This window comes from Octopus sinensis, linkage group LG15 (genome assembly GCF_006345805.1).
Source record: "Octopus sinensis linkage group LG15, ASM634580v1, whole genome shotgun sequence".
Classification (NCBI taxonomy): domain Eukaryota; kingdom Metazoa; phylum Mollusca; class Cephalopoda; order Octopoda; family Octopodidae; genus Octopus; species Octopus sinensis.
In genome coordinates this window covers 31,644,998-31,667,970 of record NC_043011.1, presented here as the reverse complement: position 1 = coordinate 31,667,970, position 22,973 = coordinate 31,644,998, and the positions used below count along the sequence as shown (strand labels likewise).

The 22,973-nt window shown below is 35.2% G+C and overlaps 1 protein-coding gene across 7 annotated transcripts in view; it reads right to left on the bottom strand.

Moving 5' to 3' along the window:
* Positions 1 to 22,973, bottom strand: part of LOC115219652 (transcription factor 12) — a 171,008-nt gene that overhangs the window by 98,862 nt on the left and 49,173 nt on the right. For all 7 annotated transcript variants that reach the window (XM_036509591.1, XM_036509592.1, XM_029789826.2 and 4 more), the window contains 3 exons: positions 17,474 to 17,558; positions 10,114 to 10,169; positions 4,576 to 4,654 (listed from right to left, as the gene is read on the bottom strand). In XM_036509591.1, coding sequence (XP_036365484.1) covers positions 4,576 to 4,654; positions 10,114 to 10,169; positions 17,474 to 17,558 — 220 coding nt within the window. The remainder of the gene's footprint in view (positions 1 to 4,575; positions 4,655 to 10,113; positions 10,170 to 17,473; positions 17,559 to 22,973) is intronic.

Here is a 22,973-nt window from a genome sequence, read left to right as displayed (position 1 = left end):
AGTTAGATGAGTGCTCAAGAAGGGGCAACAACCACCAAAATATGGCATATACACTCATTACCCACTTTTCTCTTCAATCACATTGTCTGTTTACATCTGACGTCTCGATATGCAATGTTGTAGCAAAAATCAGTGCTGGCTACAAGTTCTATAGAATTATCATTTTGATACTGTTAGCCAAAATAGCACAGATGAGACAGTGTTAGATCTAAAGGTTCCTTTTTTTAAAACCCAAATTTTGAAATCATCATCATCATCAATAAGATTTTGTTCCTGACATTATAACTAATTGTTTACTACCAAATTTATAGCTTAACTTACTTAAAGAAGTGGCAGAAGTTTTTTGGTTACATATATACATACTGAGACATACACTTAATGATAATAATAATAATAATAACAATAATAATAATATGGCTTGTTAAGAAGTTTGATTCTGAAAACATGGTTTGGGGGTCAAACCCACCTAATGACATCTTGCCCAAGTATCTTCTAAAGCATAGGGCCAACCAAAGCTTTGTGAAAGGATTTAGCATGCAGAAAACAGAAAGAAGCTTTTCATGTGTGTGAGACCTTGTCTTGACATCATGTGATAGTTGTAAAACATGCGTCACTGTCACACAAGTTATGTCATTCATTTCCAATCTGCCATTTAAACATGACCAGACACAGAGAAATATTACCTTGCTTGCAAATAGGTGAGCGTTGGCAACAAATAGGATATCCAGCCATACAAAAATCGTTCTGAACAAATTCTGTCTGACCCATGCAAACATTGAAAAATGGACATTAAAATGATACACACACACACAGGATGTGCTCACATCTTTTTCTTTTTTCCCGGTTACTAACTCCAATCACAATTTTATCTAAAACAACCCAGATCTAGAGAACCAGTTTCTTTTAATTTGACCTAGTCTCATCAACAGTTTCTTTATCAGCTTCCTTAGATAATGTTATCTACCTAATTATCTCTGTATTATCCTTGATCTACAGCGTCTCAATTAAAAAATGTTCCTATCATCACAGTTGCTTCACCTTAGCAGGGTTCAGACAAAACATTTCTGCTCAGTACCATGTTCTAATGATCTACCTCTGCTGCTGCTGTGTCAAATGCAAAAACAGTTTGCTAAAAATATTGTGCACTGATTTGATATGCAACATACTTAAAACTTTTAGTATGAATACTCTTTTACAGGAAGACCAAACACTAGTGTTGTTAAAGCTAATTAACTAACCTATGTGTAAAAATATCCATTATCTTAAGAAAATATCTTGTTTACGAGGTTTTCAAGTGTTATTTTTACAAAACAAATTTTTATTCCACCAGAGTCAAGTGATTGACACACTACGGCCCCCATTATGAATTATGTAAACATAAAGACTAACTAACATATGCTCTGTATTCTGCTCATTATAGTTGGAACAACTGACATGTATCTACTGAGGATTACATAGTAAAGTTCAATAAAAGTGCCTCAGAAGTATATGTTTAGTTCTCAAGAGGAAGCCCAGCTTTTGGCATGCAATATTAGCAATGTTATTTATAGGTCTTTATCTGACATGGAAGATCATTAAAAGTTAAGAGGCCCAGTGCTTGCAGAAATTTCACAGGTGTTATTCTATACATTTACTTAACTATTTCTTACCATTCTATATCACAAATTGTTTCTCAGATAGTATCATCCTTTATCTTTTACTTGTTTCAACTGTTGGGCTATGGTCATCCTGGGGTACTGCTTTGAAGGGTGTTTAGTCAAAGTAAGTGACTGCAGTATTTATTCTGCCAGGCTCTCATGCAGAATTGTTAAGTTGAAGTTAGATGGACAAAAACAACCCAAAACTGGTCAAACGATGAGAACAATCACATGCATACTCTCTCTCCCTCTCTCTCACACACATGCACACACACTCAATGGGCTTCCACAGTTTCTGTCTATCAAATTCACCCACAAGGCACTGGTCAACCCAAGGCTATAGTAGAAAGACATTAGCTCAAGCTGTTGCACAGTGAAACTAAACCCGAACCTATATGGCTTTTATTCACACATCCATTGAATCCAGCTTTTGTCACATTCAAAAGCATGTCATTTTATTTCAGAATATACTTTCAGCTCAACAATGACCTTTAAGCTGAGCATGCTAGCCAATATATGTGACAGTCAAAACTGTCTGACATTTTAGGTTACATAATGTAAATGAAATCAAAATTGATAGGGTTTCTTTAAGTTAAAGAATTAAAATTATTCACATTCATGCCAGCACAAAGATTTTTTACTTTGGAAACCTTGTTAGTAATAGGAAGGATTCAGTAATAATATTGTGATGAGGGTAAATATAGATATGGAGACAGGAAAATTTGTATTTCCCCACCCAAAAAAACAAAGTCACTCTCCTATTCATAAAGTTGTAAATATCATTCTTGATAAAGTTGGGTGAAAGAAACATCAGAGGTGCTTTGCCTCCTGCAGAAACTGCAGAAGCTAATCAGAGGTATAGTGCAAGCTCTTCTTCTGAATCCACTGCAATGGTGGAAATCCTTCTGTATCATCAGCAGGTATCTCAATATCACAAGTATTTCACCTCTTAGCCCAGTAGTTCTCAAAGTGGGCGGTATTGCCCCACCCCTGGGGGGGGGGAGTAGAAAGTTCCAAGGCAGCATTGAAGAAAAGTGGGTCAATAATGGAGTAGCAATTCATGTAAAAACAACAAAATAATGGGTTCATAAGGTTAAGTTTTATTTGGGAAATACAGTTGCTTTGAATTTGCTTCAGAGAGAGGTCTATGTTTGTGATGGTTAGTTGGGGTCGGGGCACTAGGAATGTGGCCTGGGTGTCAAGGGGGCAGCAGCCTGAAAAAGTTTAGGAAGCACTATCTTAGCCTGTAGGCTTTACCTGAGTGGGGCACTCATGTGCTTTGTAAAAACATAAAAACATAGCTGCTGTATATTTCTAATTTCAGAAGATCATCATAGTGTTAACAAATACTTTTATGGTGGCATGGGTTGGATGGAGCTGCAATGCACCATCTTTCATGTGTCTCAACTTTGTGTTAATCATATGTGAGGCCCAATCTCAGTTTGGTCTAAATTATCTAATTACTTTTTCGCAAGTCTGCATTGCTACAGCAGGTCTTTCTTTCAGTAAGCATGCACCATCATTACATGTCAGTTAAAGTGTAAGCGGCTGTATTGCACAAATCAGTTGACATTTTGATACTCATCTCCTTTCACAACTTAGTAGGAGAGTGGTGGCGTCAATAATGCATATCTAGCAGACAATACAATTGCAATAGATCTACATACATTACATTTTCACATCAAACATCCAACCAACGGAAGTAGGGCACAATGTTTTCCTGTTTATTTACCTCCGTAACAATACTTTCAACATGCTACTTAATTCAACTTAGCCATAGCTTTAACCCTTAAGCATTCAGATTAATCTGTCAAATATAATCCAGATTTATTTGCTTTGTTTTGCATTATCTTGTAGTTTCTAGATTTTGAGCATGTAATTGTCTATTTTTAAAATGGAATTGTAGGATAGGCATGAGAAGCCAAATCTAACAATTTTAACTTAAAACAAGTAGAATATTTGAACTAGATATGGCCAGTTTAAATGCTGAACCTTCAACAATGACCCCTACCCCAAACCTGTAACACAAGAAAATAGGCTTTTGAGTAAGTAAATTCATGTGTTCTGTTAAAGATTTCAGGCCTTAGTGTAAGATTAGAGAAGATGGAATGCAAGTTTCTTTGATTTTTGGTTGGCATTTTTTCTACATTGGTTGAGTTAAAATTGAGCTTTAATGCCTGGAGGACTTGAGATGGTGGGGATTAAACAAATACACTTTCCAAAGTATGGTATGAAATCAATTTGGAATAATAGGTTTCTAAAAATAAAAGAAATTCAATATTTTGAAAATTTCAGAAATTGCCTAAAAAGTCTGACTAAAATTTTCAGGAATTACATCTCACATAGATATGAACAAATGGTGCAAATTTCATGAGAGACCTTTGTTGAATTTCACTGGGATGACCCAAGGGTTAAATAGCACTAGCAATAGAAACTCTTATCTACTTTTTACTAAAATTCAAGTACCTATACTACCACAAATCCAAACCAGGTTTCCCACGAGTCTATTGTCTTCATTAAGCACAATATTGAGTTTCCACCATGAACAACAACCCACGGACAAAAAACTAAATTAGGTATTGCATTTTTTAACAGCTATGCATATAGTCCAATTTATATGAATAATAAGATGACTTAGTAATATTCTGAACTGTCCCTATACCAAACAAATTCAATAATCATTTCCATTAATTCACTATAATTCATTTGTTATTAAACATTTTGTACTGGATTCATAGTAAGTTCTCCAATATGACCAAAACTGTAAACGGAACATGTGTCAGTCACAGTGTATATAACAAAATGGGTAATTTGCCAGCATAAGAAAAATCACATCATAAATTTTGTTACCAAGTAATATTAGTACATATTTTATACATAACCAATCCTTCACTTAACTGCCAACAATGGTTTTCCCAAATAAAAAGCAGATACTTACTAAGGAGAGACATATCACTATTCATAAATGAGTGCATGTTTTCGTTTGCCTGTCCATTGTATGTTTGGTTATCATAAAGCTAAAATGAAAAGAGTGAATTGTATCAGTAACATCATAAAATAAATAATAACAAATAAAATAAAAATTACTAACAAAAAAAATTATTTTTAAAAAAACATGAAAACATATCTATGATATAAAAAACTGTTACTCTCCAAAACGATCTATTAGCGAATGTAAGTATGTAGGTGCACAGTATGATGAAACAATTAAGAAGCTTGCTTTTACAACATAAGCTCCTGTGTTCGAGCCCATTGTGTGGCATCTTGGACAAATGTTATTTCCTCCAGCTTTGGACTGACCCCCACACCTTGTGAATGCAACTGGGGAAGGTGGGAACTATATAGAAGCTGGTCAGGTGGATTGTGCCAGGAATTCAAAACAAGCAGCTAAGTAACTCACACACTGTGTCATAACAAATCAGCCTGAAAATTATATCAAAGGTACATGTGCCAGCAGAGTGAAAGCTCAGCCACTTTGCAGTTAATTCAGCAAGTTGTCTAGATGATCAAACAACTGGATTCACATCATCAAACAATGAAGATACATGGTGCGTGTGTGTGTGTGTGTGTGTGTGTGCACACGCACCTCATCATCATCATTTAATGTCTGTTTTCCATGCTGGCATGGGTTGACATTGGAGCTCCAATGTCAGCTTTGGCATGGTTTCCACAGCTGATTGCCTTTCCAAAAGCCGACCACTTTGTAGTGTGTAATGGAAGCTACTTTCACGCCACCAGCACTAGTGAGGTTCCTGAATAACTTGCAAGTCAGGAAAAGAACAATAAAAGGGAAAAAAAGCTCCCCTGATTAAGTGGAGGAAGTTAAGGAGAAGGGAGAATATTTGAAAGTGGTGGGAGAAGTAGTTTTATACCAGGTGTTGTGGGAAGAGTGTTTAATAATATATATATATATATATATTATATATATATATATATATATATATATATATATATAGAGAGAGAGAGAGAGAGAGAGAGAGACACACACACACACACATAGGATGTGTGTGCGTGTGAACAAATGTTACAATATTGAATATGTGATTATTTGCATATATAATTTTTTTTTTATATACAAAATTTAACATGCACTTCATTCTTTTTATCTTGCACAGTACTTCAATAAAGAATGCAATATAAGAGTAAATATAACAAGAAATTATCCAAAAAAACATGTTTGAGATCCCCCTAGTGACAGAAAATGTCAATATTGCCTCCAAATACCCGGCTTAGGGTGATGACAGGTGAACTAAAGCAGTCTTTCTGGCTGACTCACTCACTTGTCTGACTTGTTGAGATGAGAGACATAGTCTATAAAACTAAAAACTTGAGAAAAAAAAAAATAGAAATGAATATCTGAAACAGCTCACCCTTTTCATTAACAGCAGCATTTAAATTAAGCACTAATCAATCTGGGTCATTACAGACATTGCACCTTATATACAAAGTAAAACCTACAACCTACACTTTGGAATAGTTTTGTTACTGCTGCGGTTAAATGGTAATTCCCCCAAATTTACAGTTTAAACCAAGATATTAAAATTCATCCTATACCATCATCATCATTATTAAAACAATGATAATGCTTGCATAGGAGTTAATTGGGGCAAATTTTCTACAGCCAGATGTCTCCTCTTTGCAACCATCCCCTTCTTATTTCCAAGTAAGGTAATATTTCCCCATAGCCAGACATGCTTTCACAAAATAGCGGAAATGAATGACATTCATTTACAGTAAGTCATGCAACATCAAGACAAGGTGACACAAACATGTGTGCACACACACACATGATGGGCTTCTTTCAGTTTCTGTCAACCAAATCCACTCACAAGGCTTTAGTTGGCCAGAGGTTACAGCAGAAGACACTTGGCCAATGCATTGTATAGCGTGACTGAACCAGAAACTATGTTGTTGGGAGGCTAACATCTTGACCACATAGCCACGCTTGCACTATAAATGACAGAAATCTGATAAATTATCACAGAAGGAAATGCCAATGTGAACAATAGGCCAATAAGTAAATAGCTGAATGATAAAGAACCAGATTACAAGAGCTACATGTTATCTGGTTCATTATCATTTTGATGGTCTACTTTAAAGTAGCTTACTATCCTCTCTAATGTACCACTTGATTTTTTTTTAAACAAGATTTTTGCTTCTTTACAGATACAAGCAATTAATCAAATCCAATACAAGCATGAAACTTTTTTTCATACTCATTATATAGACACACACACACACACGTGTGTGTGTGTGTGTGTGTGTGTGTGTGTGTATTGTAAATGCTGATGGCGAATTGGTAGTCAGTAGAATGGTATTTATTCCAGCTTTTTGTGCTCTGAATTCAAATCTTGCCTAAATCAAGATCAACTTTGCTTTTCATTCTATCAAGGCTGACAAAGAAGCTAAAATGTGCAAAGATCTTGACTGGAAGGTGATTGGCAGAGCTGTTAAAACATCAGAGAGAATACCTTGTGATATCTGTTTCATCTCTTTGAATTCTGATAGTAATGTCTGTGATAACACTGGTATCAAGGTGTATTGGCCCTATCCTTTGAACAACAATGGTAGTCAGTAGATGAGAAACTTGCATGCAACAGTCAGTCTTCACAACAACAAGAAAAAAAAGCTCAGCCCTACACAACATAAAGGTAGAGTCAACCCTGACTGATGGAGGCCCTCATATTCTTCTATTATTTTCCTTGTTTCAGTCAGTTGACTGTAACAATGCTGGGGTACCGTGAAAGATATAGTCAAACAAACCAACTCCAGTACTTTACTTTAAATCTGGAGCTTATTCATTTAATCTCTTTCACTGAACTGCTAAGTTACAGGGACCTAAACAAACTAACACTGGTTGCCAAATGGTGGGGAAACAAAATGCAAACATGACTATCATTAATCCCAAGCTATCATATCAAACCATCAAAATATCTATTGTAGCAATTTTTTGTCTGTTTTCTTCTTAGCTCATTTGCTTGTCTCTCAGAGATACTAAAGTTAGTGACTCCAAAACTATCAATGGTTGCTAAGCAAAATTAAAATTCACTTTTCCAAATGCAGTTGGGGAGGTGGCAATAAGGATATTAACCCTTTAGCATTCAGATTACTCTGTCAAATGTAATGCTTATTTATTCACATTCTTTCAACTTAATCATGCCTTATTTTGTAGCTCTGAGATTTTGATGATGTGGCTGTTATTCTTAGAATGACACAGTAGAGTAGGTACGAAAAACTATATCTGGTTGGTTTGAACATAAAACAAGTAAAATGTAAAGGGCCAGATATGTTTGGCTAAAATGCTAAAGGGTTAAGTTAAACAGCCCATGCTTGTTTATAGGTTAGATATAAATATTTATATATAAAAACAAATCAGAAAACAAAATGCAATAGAAATAGATTCACCCACACTAGTTCATAAGAGCTTAATTTCTTTCTAAAACTATCCACACATGGAGAGAATTTTATTAAAATGTACCTCCAGAGGTTTCAGTCTTTTCTCACAGAGGCAATGACAAAAGACCGAAACCTCTGGAGGTATGCTGTGACTGACAAGACCTGGCAAATAAAGTGAGTACACAGCTGTAACCTACACAAGCCCACTCAAAAGTACCTTGGATTGTAGGTTGACATGCCGTGCTTGAGGAGACCTATTGAGTCAAGTGCATCAACATCAGCAATATCAAAATCAAATCAAATGGAAATTGTAGTTGTGAGCCCCGTGCTGGTAGCACATAAAAAGCACTATCCGAACGGACTGGCTTCCGTGCTGGTGGTATGTAAAAAACACCATCCGTTTGTGGTCGATGCTAGCTCCTGTGGCCCCTTGTGCCAGTGGTACGTAAAAAGCACCCACTATACACACAGAGTGCTCAGCATTAGGAAGGGCATCCGGCTGTAGAAACACTGCCAGATCAGATTGGGGCCTGGTGCAGCCTCCTGGCTTCCCAGACACCAGTTGAACCATCCATCCCATGCCGGCATGGAAAACGGACGTAAAACGATGATGATGATAATGTCTTTCAACTATCTGATGAAGAGAGAAAGAGATGCTACATTGAACCTACTCGTTTGTGTCTATTATGTATTTAACTGTGTAATAATATTGTCTACATTTAGATGTACCACAGTAGATCAGCTTCTTGAGGAGACACACACACACTATAAAGTACAGATGCTATCACAGTATCTGATTAGCAGTGGGAATAAATTAACATCAAATTCTCTCCTCTTAATCTTTTTGTTACAATATTTCGTTTTTACTCTTTTACTTGTTTCAGTCATATGACTTCGACCATGCTGGAGCACCGCCTTTAGTTGAGCAAATCGACCCCAGGTCTTATTCTTTGTAAGCCTAGTACTTATTCTATCGGTCTCTTTTGCTGAACCGCTAAGTTACGGGGTTGTAAACACACCAGCATTGGTTATCAAGCGATGTTGGGGGAACAAACACAGACACACTAACGTATATATACATATATATGACGGGCCTATTTCAGTTTCCGTCTACCAAATCCACTCACAAGGCTTTGGTCAGCCTGGGGCTATAGTAGAAGACACTTGCTCAAGGTGCCACGCAGTGAGACTGAACCTGGAACCATGTGGTTGGCAAGCAAGCTACTTACCACACAGCCACTCCTGCTGAATTGCATGGTCTTTGTTTCATTTCATTTTGAAAATAATCATTACCCTCATCATTTAATGTCCACTTTCCATGCTGGCATGGGTTGGACAGTTTGACATGGAGCTGGCTAGCAGGTAGCTGTCCAGACTCCAACTGTCTATATGGCATAGTTTCTTCAGCTTCCACTTCCTAATGCCAACCACTTAACAACCTAATACCCTTCCTAATGCCAACCACTTAACAGAGTGTCATGGGTGCTTCTTATGGGCCACTAGTATGGGTGTATTTATGCAGCACCAGCACAGGTGTATCAATGCAGCACTGGCAGGGGTGCTTATTAAGTGGCACCAGCACCTGAAAAGACAAGCCCGTATGTGTAGAAGACAGCGATTTTTGAAAATAATGAAGAATTTAGTAAAATATCCGTCACTGTTAAGCTGGTGTTTAGAACATAGATTAACATGAAATTTTGATGGCAGGTTTTAATTTAGATCACTTTAAAACAGGAAGTTGGTGTCATAAAACCAGGGCGATCTCAGGCAGTTTGGTTTCAAAAGGGTTAAAAGTGAATATTGAAGTAATGCTTTAAATCATAATAAAATTAAATTATTTGATTAGCATAACAATAACATTAAAACAATAGTTAACACAGGACTCTGTAACTACAATGTGCTGGAACAGAAAGGGTAAGTCATTTTTAAGACCTGAAAATATTCTTCACATCATTAATAATCTGTTAGCAAATGGAAGAGAGTAAGTCAGCCTCAGACAAGAGACAGATCTCTTTGTAGATGAAGTGGTTTTAGCAGATTAGAAAAATATAGATCATTACAGCAGAAGTGGTTTACTTACCCTTGAATCATAACTAGAGCCTTGTCCATTGTTACTCCAATTTGCATCATCTAGGCCTACAAAATAAAATCAATTCATTGACTTATCATAGCATTACACCATAATATTTTCTAAAAATTTATCAACAATGTTTATAAGTTAAATGACAAACAAATTAACTAATATCCACATCGAGTATATCTGATTAACATTCAGATATGACCAATCGCTGTGATAGCAAGTGCAAATGATGCTGTGTAAAAAAATTGTATTAGATTTTCTTACTTTATCACATTCTTAAATCTTTCAATATCCTTAGATTTGTCTTATAACAATATTCTTTAATCAGCCAAAATCTAAAATATACAACTAGTTTTCTTGCTTCAAGCTTAAATGCTAGGTTTATTTACCTTCACTTGAGAACAGGTAATTTCAACAAACTAAGAATTTATTTTGTACAGTGTTGAATATGTTTCTTTGCCTTTGTTCAAATTCATGCTACTTCTCACAAGTATTATATATATATATATATATATATAGTAAGAGGAGGGATATGATATCCAGGCAGATAACAAGTTTTTCAGAGTAAAATGCCATGGCTTGTTTCTTCTGATGTTCCAGTTTATTTTTTGGCTACTTAGAATGTAAAGAACAATATCAAAATGGGAAAATGAAGAATTTGAACACTGAGTGTTCAAATACTTCATTCTCCACATTTTAATGTGTGTGTGTGTGTTCAACCCAACCCAGCATGGACAACAGATGTTTGATGATGATGATATACATACATACATACATACATATATACACACACACACTCACTCAAGGGGGTACTGAAAAGATCCTGGTTTTGGGTAAAAGAAAATACAGGAGGATTAGTTAATTATGATTTTATTCAACATATTCCCCTTTCTGATTCTCACACTTATTGCAGTGGCCCTTCAGTTTTTCTAAGCCATGTAAAAGAACTTGGAAGGACTCCAACCAGGCCTTTCATAATGCCCTTAAAGCCAGGAACTTTTCAGTACCCCCTCTTTCATATATATATATATATCCCCTGACACCCAACACTCTTCTCTGCCAACCTTTTGTCTCATGTGCGTCATACTGACCACATATGTCCAATATTTCTTCCTACTCAGATTGCATGCCTAAACAAAAGATTTTCACAGTTTTAATCTACACAGTTGTTTTCATGTTTGTCCCTGCTTTTAGTCAAATGACATCTTCTTTGCTTATACTCTTGTCTTTTTTTTGTACCAATCTTTTGTCTCTGCTTTGTGGCCTTTTCAGTTGTAAGACTTTCCTAACATCCCCTAACATGTTTTTAGCTGCAAGATTTGTATTTGTTTTGTTTTGTGTAAGCATGAGCACTTTCCAGATGAATGATACCAACTTTTTTCCAAGTGCCAAAATAGTAATAATTCTGAAACAGAAATTAAGCGATGAAATTCGAATAACCTTTATTTTGTTTATCTTTTTCATCAGTTGTTGTACACATCCATTACTACTATTTACAATACATAATAATATCAACATAGTCACACATATGTATGTGCATATAAAAATACATACACACGTGTGTATATGTCTGTACAAATGTACATATATCATATATTTGTATATTACACACACACACACACAAATATGTAGGTATATACAAACGTATATATATGCATGTGTGTATATGTATATATGCATCTTCTTGGCTGCCATGTGTAATAAAGTACTGAAGTATTACTTGGTAGTAAAGGCTTCTTTTATCAATTTATATATAGGCAACTTCATCAATGATGTTTCACTCTAAGGTAGGATTGGAGACTGAATATGCTGGCCAAACATGACCAAAGGTATTTGAGAAGCAGAGCTGGTCATTCTGGTGAAGCAGATTTTGCTCTAGCCTTTTCCCTCTCCAGTGAGCTGTTTCATCCAATTCCAACCTGCAACATTTACTCTATTTTTTTTAATAGCTCTCCATCATTATATGCCTTTAAACATTACCTTCTTCCATATAGTTGCAATCAAGCCATCCACTTCATTGAAATATCATTTGATTGCTATCTTTATAATGTAGTTTTGAGTATCCTCTTCAACAACTTTCATGTTTCACCTCACAAGAAAAACTTGGGCAGCCTACTCTCCATACACATCACATGTCACACCCAGTACAACTGTAATTCCAGTAGGATAAACAATACCAAGCACATTTGTACACTACAGAGCTACCAGGTTGCAGATGTCATCCCACCAAGAAATATTCATTATGGATTGTAGCTGGCAGGTCATAAACTATTTCGATAAACTGATGACACAGAATGTAGTTCTCTGCAGAACACGACAAGCACAATATTATTGCTCAGAAAAGTTTGCAGTTTTATGCTGCATTCTTTCCAAAACCAATCACTGAGCTTCCTGAAAGCAACAACAAAGGACTGAATGGAGTGGTCCAGAATGTATCAACAGAAATCATACTACCCAAATATGTGAATTTTTCACCACACTTATTGGATTTTATGAAGGCTTTTGACAGTTGAGAAGAGAGAGAGCTTATGGGCTTTGTTCAAAAGATATGGGTGACCAGAAAAATTTGTGGAAATAGTCAAGTAATTTGATGATGGTACATCTACTACATTTCACTTGAGGAAGACAGTTTGATCCCCTTTCCAGTTACCTATGAGGCAAAACTGGGCTGTGTACTCAATCTGTATAATTTCTGGGTGCATTGCTTCAAAGGATGGCAAGTGAACATACAAGCAAAGTGTAAATTCTACAAAACAGTGGAACATATCGAGACTAAGGTTCACTAGGATGTGATGTGATATATGTATTCCATATACTTCTTTTTGATGATGACACAGCCTTCATGGATCATTTCCTAGTAAATATCCAGACATGTTTATCCATGGAAGACTGGAAATGAACAACAGCTCATGTATGGACAGTACTTTTAAAAGTGCTCACCACCTGTCCCTACAAGAACATTACCACTATTACCAGGCCTAAGTCACAGTACCATGTCATCCCAAACTTCCACAGCATGACTTCTAACCTCATACACAAACTCTGTCATTAGCAAACTTTGCAGGATATTCTACACTAGAGAAACAGGCTGTTGCCTAGCCAATCACTTTCAGGAACACATTCAAAACACAATACTATATATGCCAGGCTGACTTGTCATCACCCACTTAACACAACAGGCCATTCCATTACCCTTTTATCAGTGAGTGGCATCTCCACCAACTCAAGGAAGTGAAAAGAACATTTCATATTCAAACTTGAAACCTATGGCTTTAAACTGTTTTACCTTCTACTTTTCCACATCTTAGTTCAGTAATCTCATTCTTATTCTTCAGCTTCACTTTCACCTCAATTTTTCTTTCCACCTTACCTACATACACTTTTCCTCTTTTCTTCGCCATCTCTCACCCAGTTTCTCTCCAGCTACTTCCTGTCTAAAATACGCAAGCTCACTTATCTGTTCCCTATCAACTGGAGCCAACTACTCAAACACAGAGGATGTAAAACTCTGCTGTCGTTCTTTTATTTAACTACTCTCTACTTTATTCTGGAAGAGGACTCTGTCCAAAATGTTGGATATGGCACTCATCACAGCAATTTCACTCCACTTTTTTCCAAACTAATATATGTCTTGTTGATACAGATCATCAGTGTCCTTCGAATTTGCTATATCTAGTGACTGTGTGTGTGTATGTATATATGTATCTATACACACATATGTACGTACATATGTATGTATGTATGTATACATACATACATACATACATATACATGTATCATCATCATTTGATGTACACTTTTCTATGCTTGCGTGGATCAGATTTAATTTGTTGATTCAGATTTTCTACAGTTGAATGCCCTTCCTGTTGTCAACCCTCACCTGTTTTCAAGTAATATTTTCCCATAGCTAGATATATTTTCTGTGGGTGACTGGAAACAATCAACTCATTTACAACATCACATATCTAGAAAAGGGTACACATAAATACATGTGTGCGAATATACACATACACACACACACACACACACACACACATATATATATATATATATATATATATATACAGTAATGCCTCAATATATGAGTTAACATGTTCCCAGAGGCTGCTCATAAAGCAAAAACTTGTAAACAGAAAATAAAACTCGTAAAAGGTCACAAACCCAAGGTCTCATAAAGCGAGAAGTATGACTCTGTGTGTGTGTGGGGGGGGGGGGGGGTAAAGACAGGTAGGTAGATAGATAGATAGATAGATAGATAGATACACACACAACAAGCTTCTTTCATTTTCCATCCACTAAATCCATTCTTAAAGGTTAGGTTGGCTTGGGGCCACAGAAGATATTTGTCCAAGGTGAACACAGTAGAACTGAACCAAAGATCACATGGTTGAGAAGCAACTTTTTTCAACCACACAGCCATGTATATATATATATATATATATGTATGTACAGGTAAGTATACAAGATACTCTTCCTACTGTTAACCCTTTCCTGTTTTTCAAGTAACAAGATTTTAATCCTACTTGTCAAAAGCACAGAGTTACGGTCAATTTGTTGACATGGAATTGTCAACATAATGTCACCACTTTTACTTGAGCGAATATGAGTGAAGACGTTGCAGAATGCAAATATTCACACAAGCACTCATATGCGCATGCATGTACATACAGACACCCACCCATGCACACACACACACAAAAGCAAATATACCTATATACATATATGCACACACACATGCATTATGAATGTATGTAACACCTTCATAAACAATACCACCGTTATTACACTTTCTGTTCATTATCATATGATTGACTGATTTTCTACATCATTTTTGTTTATCAACAATATTTCTTTTTATACATTCATATATTAACTATTAACTAACACTAACACCCATCAAGTTTCTCCTCCCTTTGGACTAGCTGACACTCGTCAACCTCCCTGACTTCACGTTGTATAACCCATACATTTTCTGAATATATATTTCCCAACTAACATGGGTTAGATATACACTCACACAAAATAACAAACAGATAGCAAAATATAATTGACATAATATATATACATAAATGCATGTGTGTGTATATAATATATACATATATATATATATATATATATTATATATATATATATATATATATATATATATATATGTGTGTGTGTCTGTGTGTGTGTGTGTGTGTGTGTGTGTGTGTGTGTAAAACACATAAACATTATATACAATTATGTATCATAGATAAACTGGCAGCAACACCTGGTATTTCCTTGTGGCGGGGGTGTTAATGTTTATCTACACATATATACACAAATATATATTATGGGCTCTCCAGTTGTAGATGATAGATGAGTTCCGCAATTTCTTGCTCAACAACTTGCACACATGATTTGTTTATAGTGATCAAATGTTTGTGCTGTACATTAGTCCACTCCCTCTGTCAAATCGACATTACCTATACAGGTGCATGGTGTGCCACAAGTCAGATGTCAAAGTGATCACAGAGCAATGTGAAATGACGTATTTCACTGAAGAACACAATGCACTGCCAAGTCCAGGAATTGAAACCACAATATAGTCATCATGTGTGCAACATCTTAACTACTAGGCCACAAGCCTTCACTCTCTCTCTCTTGCTATACACTCATACATGCATGCACGTGCACACACAATCACACGCATGTATGTATCGTTAAAATCACTTTTAACATCCAGTTTTTCCATACATGTATGGGTCAGACAGAATTCATTGAGGCAGGTTTTCTAGAAATGAATGCCTTCCCTGTTGCAAACACTCAAATGTTTCTAAAGTAAAATTTTCCCCATGACCAAACTGTTTAAGGCAGAAAACTGAAAATAAGGGGCACCACTTCTATGACTGTGGCATTCATCTATAATCAAATCATCACATAATTCAAGACATAGTGGCACATCTCACCCCCACCCACAACTGCGTGTGCATGTCTGTGTGTGTATGAAGGCACATGGCTCAATGTTTAGAGCGTTGGGTTCACAATCATGGGGTAGTGAGTTCAATTCCCAGACCAGGCTATATGTTGTGATCTTGAGCAAGACACTTTATTTCACATTGATCCAGTTCACTTAGCTGTAGAAATGAGTTACGATGTCACTGGTGCCAGGCTGTATCAGCTTTTGCCTTTCTCTTGGATAACATTGGTAGAATGCATGGGTGACTACTAGTCTTCCATAAGCAACCTTGCCCAGACTTGTGCCTTGGGAAGGAATTTTCTAGGTGCAATCCCATGGTCATTCATGACTGAAGGATGTCTCTACCCTTTATATATATATATATATTATATGCATACATGATGGGCTTCTTTCGCTTTCTGCCTATTAAATCCACTCACAAGGTTTTACCTCAGGGGATAGGAGAAAACATTTGCCTAAAGTATTATATAGTGGGACTGAGCCTGAAACCACATGGCTGGGAATCAAACTGCTTAAACACAGCCATTCCTACATCTATGCACGTGCAAACTACATACACAATTTAACATTTATATCATGGCACCGGTATAGTGAGGTAGTCTTTTACCTCATAAGACTAAAAAAAGTCCTTGCTACCTTTTGATGTGCCCATTCATTCAAGGCAATATGACCAGGAGGGTCAACATAAGATAGAGTAATGACAGGTGAAGAATCAGGGTTTGAAGGTGAAAGGAGCAAAAATATGATGGCAGAAGCTGAGTGACTGATAATATGAGAGGCTTATAGAAGAGGAAATAGTTTGATGAGTAGTAACAGAAGTGGGCAATGATATGAAGGAGATGGACATCAGTACAAGTGGTCCTAGGAGAGAGGAGTGATGACTGACAGTACGGAAAAGGTAAAGTGTATTGGACATAAAGAAATTGGAAGGCTATCTTTCTTTTATAGAAAGGCCTGGAGATAAGTGAAAGAGGTAGAGTGATTACATTTAGATAGATGCAATGATATCTTGAGATACGTGGGCAGTATGGAATGAAAAAAAAGACCCACTTTCATCTTTAGTCACATCAACTTCACAGAAGGCTGAAAAGAAGACAGTAAATCAAGAGGGCCTTTGTGATAAGGAGAAGGAATCAATGTAGGTATGTGTGCATGCAAGCATGCACAATACTCTCCAAATAAATTTTATCACATTCAGCTTCATAAGCTTTGCACCTAGTGTTGGGCTATCTACCACTGAGATGACTTGCATTGTTTTGCTGTCGTCACTACTAGAACCTTCAGGCCATATGGACAGAATGGACCGTGGACATGATCAGACTTCTTCCAGTCTGCATTCCACACAAGCTATCACAATTCAAAATGCATAATCATGAAATTCACTCTTCAAATTTACCCAATGGGGAAAATATTTACCTTGTTTATATCCTCCAGAATACATAGAGTCCATATTTGTGGTTCCATTTTTGATTCCTTGACCAGCAACTGGCGGCGAGAACATCTGAAAAAGAACAAAAAGATTCAGTTTATTATTATTATTATTATTATTATTATTATTTAGTATCAATAATTTCCATATAATCTGTATAGAATATAAGCAAAACAGTAAATACAATCGATGTAGAAAGATAAAGATGCGAAACCATCTACATATAAATGAATTAATGAAACAATTGCCGAATCAAGAGACAGAATCTGCCAATTCTTTTGTGTCAAAGATTTGAATGTCTTAAGTAACACTGAAGATAATACTATCCCAAGTGGAATCAATAGAAAGGTAAACTACTGAGGTCAGCTTCAGTATGGATAATGAGGCTACAAAAAAAAAACAAAAAAAAACCTGAAGGCTAGGAAAGCAGCAAGTTCAATATCATCAGGAATAATTGTTAAAATTCTGAAAGCAGCAGGATATGTGTGGCACACATACACACACACACACTAGTTGATCATGTAGGGCACACACGAAAGTTAGTTGATCAATAAAAGCGCTGTCAACTGGTGCAGAGGCAAAAATGCATTGGATAGGGGTCCAAAAATGATGTGCGAAGTCAAAAGTACCCGATAACAGCTTTAGTAAACTTAGTTCAGGGCTTAAGATTAGTTTAGATAATATAGTTTAAGTTTGTGCAATGGCTGCAACAAACTGTTGGCAAAAACCAAACCACTCAGTTAAGCTTTCAACCCAGAGGCCTTCATTCCAGTCTCCATAGGAGAAAAGAAACTGGGTAAAAATAACAAACAATACATAAAAAGTACTTTTAGCAATATTACAGTTGGCAGTGAATTCACTGACAATTTTGCATACAGGTAAATGTTCAGTAGGGTTCTGTACTGAAGCACCCTTCTATTAATCATTGTTCTTGTGGTCACAACCAGTGGCTGTTCTTTAGAACTTTTGTATGCTGATTGTTTGATTCTCAAAGCAGTTCTGAAGAGTTGCAGAAAATTTAAAACCTAGAAGCATAGTCAACAGATCTGAAGGTTAACACGTGAAAGACCAAAATGGTGGTAAATGAGACTATGAAATGCTAATGCATCAAACCGTAGTTAACAGTTGAAACACTCATGAAATGAAGTCCATGAACTCAGTAGACATAGTCAATAGTTTCTGCTACTCAGGTGATTTATATAGTGCTGGAGGTGTTTTAACAGAGTAAAATAAGGGACGAAAAAAAATTAGAAAACTGTTGTTATTGTTGGGAACAAAAGGTTATGGAGAGCAGTCTGTAGGAATCATGTGTAAAAGATATAATGCTAAATGGAAAAGCCAGTGTTATGATGAAGACAATTGATATAAGATAGCAATCTATACAATAGTATGTTCCTACCTACCTTCTTTGTAAACACTAAGGGAAGTAACTCAAATAAAGTAAAGCAGCTGGTAGTTATAGTAATGATAGTGGAAGGGATACTGGCAGAGATATAATAGTAGAATGAATGAAAGAGGAAGAGAGAAAGAAGGGAAAGAGGGTGGTGGAAATAGTTGAATTAATGAAGGAATAGCAAGAGAAAACATGAGAGAAATAGAGAAGGGAGAGAAAAAGTGAATAAGACTAAGGATTCTAAGATGTGAAGGTCTGAGTAAAAGTGCTGAAGTATTATTACATGCACGAGAAAAAGGGTGAAAGTGACGTGGAGAGAGAAGGAAGACTATCAAGACACAGCAATATTTGTGAGGTCTGTACATCTCTTAGTCCCTCTCCCTCTCTCAGCATGTGTTTGAAGTGCTTTTGAATTATATCTTGGTACATGAAATAATGTAGTATTCCTTCACCACAAGCTGAATTGTGCATTGAAGAGTATTTTACATTCAGAATGAAGCACATAAACATGCTTAAAGTATAACTCTACTTTTCAGCACCATACCAACATTCGGAAAAGGGAACCAAAAACAAATCAGAAACAGTTGTCTTCATTATTACAAAAGTGATACCCGAAGAAACTCAAACTTGTAACAAGTAAATTTTCCATCATATTCATAATTGCATTACTTATTGAATTGCTAAAATTTTATAGGTTCCTATTCTGTAAAATGCATCTCATCCATATCTCACTTTCTCTAATATATTTGATGTATCATAAGATAAAGCTTACCTCTTCCTCACCTTTTGTATTAATATTCTATTTATTATTATTAATTTTTCTTTTTGTTTGGAAGAGGTACCTTTTCAATTTTGAAGTGTTTTTTTTTTTTTTAACAGATCTAGTCAAAAGCTTGTAACTTTTAATGTCTTATAGTACTTTCTCAACATAATTAATTCCAATCCAATTAGGAACAAAAGATTTTAATGAAATGCAGTTAGTTGAGCATAAAATTATAACCACTGCATGAATTTGGATGAAATTTACTCATACAAAATAATGATTGTTGGTGGACATTGTGAATGTGGCTTTTACCTGTTACTGATTATTACCTGTTGTCATGCCATTTTCACTTGCCCAAGTAGGTTGTTTTCAAACATATCTACTAGATATTGATTCCTGAGTATCAATTTCCTGTCTTAGCTTTCAATTTATGCTCATCTCTGTAACTTGGAAGCTGCAGAACTCTCATTAGAATAAGAATTGTGAGATATGCCTTCATCTCCTCCAAAGGTGTTGCAAGACCTAACAAATTAGTGTCATTTACTCGTATTACCATAATTATGCTCTCCTTGTAAACCCATCAGAATGCAAAGACCCTACATTTAAAGTAAATTAGTATCTATTAATCCTTACCATTTACTAATGAAAACAACTGATGCAATATCAACAATGTGGTAACTCCACTCTTATTCAGAATTGATAAATCCTGATCTCACTTAGCTGTGTTTATAGATGACACTGAAATATCACTCTACTTATTTTCTCCAAGTCTAAGTTTTCTGTCTCTAATCATTAATAAATAAACAATAAATAAATCATTAATAAAATATCACTGAATTATAATTCGTCACTTAAGGCATTCAATTGCTCAAAAATCAACAGATAAACAATCCAGAGAAATTCACTTCATAATCCCCTATTTCCCCAAAAGCATGTATGGTACAAATAGGAATTCTTTTAACAGGAAGTTCTTCCTGAAACAAAGCTAAACTTTGTTTCTTACACAGAAGAATGCTTAGTTTCATTTTTGACCCCCAAAGAATAATACTATTCGAATTGTGATTATGTGCAGTTTGGGGTTTGGTAACTGTTGTGGATACTTGCTATATTGAATGTTAAGAGTTAAGATACTTTATCTAATATCAAAACTATTATGTGCTACAAAACTAGTGTTGCACTGGATTTGTTGTATCCTATTTCCCTTGACAAACCAAAAGATAATTTGAATAACATTTTGATTTCAGAAAAGAAAGGAACTGGAAATATTTTCTATATCAGCTATTCTTGAACTTCAAATGACATTAATAAATATTTCATTCACTACAAGAACATAAAGTCTTACAGAATGTTAATATAATATTCAAAAATATGTAATACTGTCATTGCTTAAATATTTAGATGTGACAGTATTTCACTAGAATAATACTATTTATCATTCATATATAGGAGACTATAATGAAAGTGCTGGCAGCGACTCAGAGGACAGTAACACAAAATAAAAAAACCAAAAAAACTCAAAATACAATCAGCAGAATCTTCTTAATGAAAATAACTATATATCAAAAATATTTTTTAAATAAGAAATTGATGAATTAAACAGAGCAAACTAATATCTATATAAGACTAAATCACTAATGAATACATCAGTTAATTTAACATTTCATTCAGAGAATTAGATTAATAGCATCAGAAATAAAAGGTCAAGAAAAAAGTCATAGGCAGATAAATAATATTATTAACAAGAATAGAATTAGATGATTTCTGAAAGAAAGAAAAACATCATCTGATTTTATTCCTGCATCATTAATCATCTCAAAATATATTAAAGGAAAATTGAAAATATAATTCAAAGTAATATAAAGAGTGTTACAGAGCCCTAGTAAATGATTAAAATTTTCTTTTTTTCTTTTCTTTTTTCTTTTTTTTAGATAATAACGATCCATTTTCAATTAAATAGAAAAATTGAAACAAGGGAGAATCAATGGAATTGTAATAAATTATACATACATACATACATATATGTTTAAGTGTTATGAAAATGCTAAATAAATAAATGATCATTACAAGCAAAGTCAATTCAGCCAAAATGAACAAAACAGAAATCAATCAACCATTGTCAAATAAAACGTCATGTTCTTCTAATACTTTTTTTTTTAAGGTGGCAGACTGGCAGAATTGTTAACATGACACACAAAATGCTAAGCAGCATTTCTTGTGACTCATTACATTCTGAGTTCAAATTTCACCAAAGTCAACTCTGCCTTTCATCCTTTCAGGTTCAATAAAATAAGCACCAGTTGAGCACTGTGGTCTATACATTAGGCTAGTTTCTTCCCACCAATATTCAAGCCTGGTGCCTATAGTAGAAAGGACTACCATTATCATCATCATTATTATTGTTGTTGTTGTTATTAATGTGGAGATCTGGCACAACTGTTCACCACCTTAGTAGTTCTACCAGTTCACCCGACAAAATATTTAATGGTATTTTGTCTATCTTTACATTCTGAGTTCAAATCCCATTGAGGCTAACTTTGCCTTTCATCCTTTTGGAGTGAATAAATAAGTACCAGTCAAGCACCAGGGTTACTGATGTTCACTTACCCCTAACCCTAACCCATGATTTCAGGCCTTGTGCATATAGTATACAGATTATTATTATTATATTAAGTTCAAATTCCACCTTAGTCAATGTTGCTTTTCATCCCTCAGGGTTTGATAAAATATAGTATCAATTAAGTACTTGGGATCAACTTCATTGATTAAACTTTCCCTTAAAACCGCTGACCTTGGGCTTAAATTAGAAATAATTATTTATTTCATTTTGAGACAGAATAATATCACTGCAGAATATTACAAAACCTTGTCTCTTTCTAGTAAATACTTTGAAATAATCTTTTACAACAAATATAGTAATTATATCATTTAGATGAATGAAAGGTACTAAATGTAATAAAGCCTTATAAACACTAATTATAATGGCAAAGGAGCAGACAAAATCCTCAGTGAAACTCATAAAACCACTTCTAAAATTGTCATTTTTACTTTGTTGCATCTTTTAAATTCTCAAAAGGATAACATCTAAATTTCATTAGCTCCTTTCAAATCTAAACATGAAAAACGCAAGTAGTGCAGCAGGTGCACGTGCATAAATGTATACACATGTAAAATGAGCACAACAACAACAACCATACAGTTGCACAACTACTACATTATTAACAAAGATGAGAGAAAAGACAAACTTATTTTCATATCCAAAATACATCCAGCTAATGTCATAAACAGCTTTGCAAAAGTTATCGTTTTTCTATTAGCTGCTTCTACAGTAGCC